General features: G+C 31.2%; 1 protein-coding gene across 1 annotated transcript; it reads left to right on the top strand.

Moving 5' to 3' along the window:
* The first annotated feature begins 998 nt into the window (after positions 1 to 998).
* LOC149512774 (uncharacterized) lies at positions 999 to 1,896 on the top strand. Its single transcript, XM_089751078.1, has 3 exons — positions 999 to 1,064; positions 1,260 to 1,515; positions 1,793 to 1,896. The coding sequence occupies exons 1-3, from the start codon at positions 999 to 1,001 to the stop codon at positions 1,894 to 1,896; spliced, it is 426 nt and encodes a 141-aa protein (XP_089607204.1).
* Positions 1,897 to 2,382: the final 486 nt, after the last annotated feature.

Genomic DNA, 2,382 nt, shown 5'->3' with positions numbered 1-2,382 from the left:
GATGATATGGAAAAAATCACATTTATGATCATGTGGAAAATATTTTGTTATAAAGTCATACCTTTTGGGTTGAAAAATACTGATGCCACTTATCAAAGAGTAATGATGACTCTCTTTCATGATATGATGCATAAAAATGAAAAATATGTTAATGATATAATTATAAAATCTCGTTAAAAAGAGGATCATATAATCAATCTCAAAAAGTTATTTGACAGGTTAAAAAGATTTCAGCTGAAGTTGAATCTTGCTAAATGTACATTTGGTGCTAAATCAAGAAAATTATTAGGCTTTGTGGTCAGTGAAAGAAGAATCGAAATGGATCTAGATAAGATACAAACCATCTAGAACTTATCTCTTCATCGTACCCCAAAAAAAATACAATGCTTCATAAGGAGATTGAACTATATTACTCATTTTATCTCTCAACTCACCTATAAGTGCGATCCCATTTTTAAACTTATTAAAAAATATGATCCAGGAGAAGGAAATGACGAATGCCAAGAAACTTTTGATAAGATCAAAGAATACTTGTCAAATCCACCTGTATTGGTGCCGCCAATCCCGAAAAAACTTTTGATTTTGTACCTAATAGTGCATGAAAATTCAATGAAAAATGTGTTAGGGCAAAGAGATGAAACTAATAAGAAAAAATGAGTAAATTTACTACTTGAGCAAGAAATTTACTGATTATAAGTCCAAGTATTCACCATTAGAGAAGATATGTTATGCATTGGCCTAGACAACTCAAAGACTCCGACAATACATACTTTATCACACTACTTGGCTCATAGCAAAGTTGAATCCTATTAAATATATTTTCGAGAAACCTTCATTGACAAGGGAGAATAATGCGATGGTAAGTTATGCTTTCAGAATATGATATTGTTTATGTGACTTAAAAGGCTATTAAAAGAAGTGCAATAGTCAAGTTTATTGTCGATCGTGCAACCGAAGATTATGAGCCAATGAAACTGAATTTTTTTTATGAAGATGTGATGGTCATTGAAGAGAATAAACATGTTGGAGAGTTTTGGAAGATATATTTTGATGGAGCTGCTAATGTTTTACGTCATGGTATTGGGGTAATTTTGATATCTCCTGACGAACACTACTGTCCTATCATAATTAGATTAAATTTCAATTGTACAAATAATGTGGTTGAATATAAGGCATGTGTGATAGGTTTACAAGTAGTAATTAAAAGAAAGATCAAAGTATTGGATGTGTTTAAAGATTCAACATTGGTCATCTATTAGTTACGAGGTGAAAAAAAAACAAGAGATTCTAAATTGATTCGATATCATAAATACATCTCTGAGTTAGTCAAGCAATTTGAAGAAATTCAGTTTAAGCATCTATCTAAAGAAAAAAACCAAATTATTGATACACTGGCTACTTTAGCTGTAATGATCAAAATAGGTGCAAATACTAAGATTCAACCCATCAAGCTGGATATGAAGAATATACCAGCATATTGCTCAAGTGTCGAAGAAAAAGTTGATGGAGGTCATGGTATCATGACATTATACAATATATTAAAAGTCAATAATACCAAAACATACAACAAAAAATGATAAAAGAACTATCAAAAAGTTGGCTATGAGTTTCTTTCTGGATGGAGATGTCCTCTATAAAAAGGGTTGAGAATAAGTACTCTTAAGATGTGTAAATACAGCTAAAGTAAATAGGATTATTGAAAAAATGCATGATAGAGTCTGTGAGACACATGCAAATGATCATATAATAGCTAGATAAATTATGAGGATTAACTATTATTGGTTGACAATAGAGGGTGACTGTATTGATTATGTTTGGAGATGCCACAGGTGTCAGATTTATGCTGACAAGATTCACGTTCCACCATCAGCATTACACGTTCTGGCTACTCTATGACCATTCTCTATATGAGGCATGAATGTCATTAGTCTCATCATTTCAAAAGCTTCGAATGGACATAGATTCATCTTTGTAATGATTGATTACTTCATAAAGTGAGTAAAAGTTGCATCATATGCTAGTTTGACCTGATTTATGATATGTAAATTCATAAAAGAAGAGATAATATGCAGATATGGGCTTCCAGAGATAATTATTTTTGATAATATCAAAAACTTGAATGATAAAATAATGAATGAAGTGTGTACCTAGTTCAAAATTCATCATCATAATTATGTACCATATCATCCAAAAATGAATTGGGCAGTGGAGGCTGCAAACAAGAATATCAAAAGAATCCTAAAAAAAATGACTGACACTTACAAAAATTGACATGAAAAGTTACCTTTTGCCTTTCATGCTTATATAATATCAGTTTGAATATCTACTGGGGCCACCCCGTTCTCTTTAGTATATAGAATAGAAGCAGTGTTATCGATCAAA

This window comes from Durio zibethinus, chromosome 21, assembly GCF_047325235.1.
Source record: "Durio zibethinus cultivar Kanyao isolate XHJ-2024 chromosome 21, ASM4732523v1, whole genome shotgun sequence".
Lineage (NCBI taxonomy): Eukaryota > Viridiplantae > Streptophyta > Magnoliopsida > Malvales > Malvaceae > Durio > Durio zibethinus.
Note: the sequence above shows the minus strand (reverse complement) of the source record. Positions and strands in the feature narration are given on the sequence as shown.

Coding starts and splice junctions, on each gene's coding strand:
- LOC149512774 (XM_089751078.1), top strand. CDS start 999: ATGGTCATTGAAGAGAATAAACATGTTGGAGAGTTTTGGAAGATATAT. Junction 1,065..1,259: donor ATTTTGATGGAGCTGCTAAT/GTTTTACGTCAT, acceptor GTCATCTATTAG/TTACGAGGTGAAAAAAAAAC. Junction 1,516..1,792: donor AAAAGTTGATGGAGGTCATG/GTATCATGACAT, acceptor GGTTGACAATAG/AGGGTGACTGTATTGATTAT.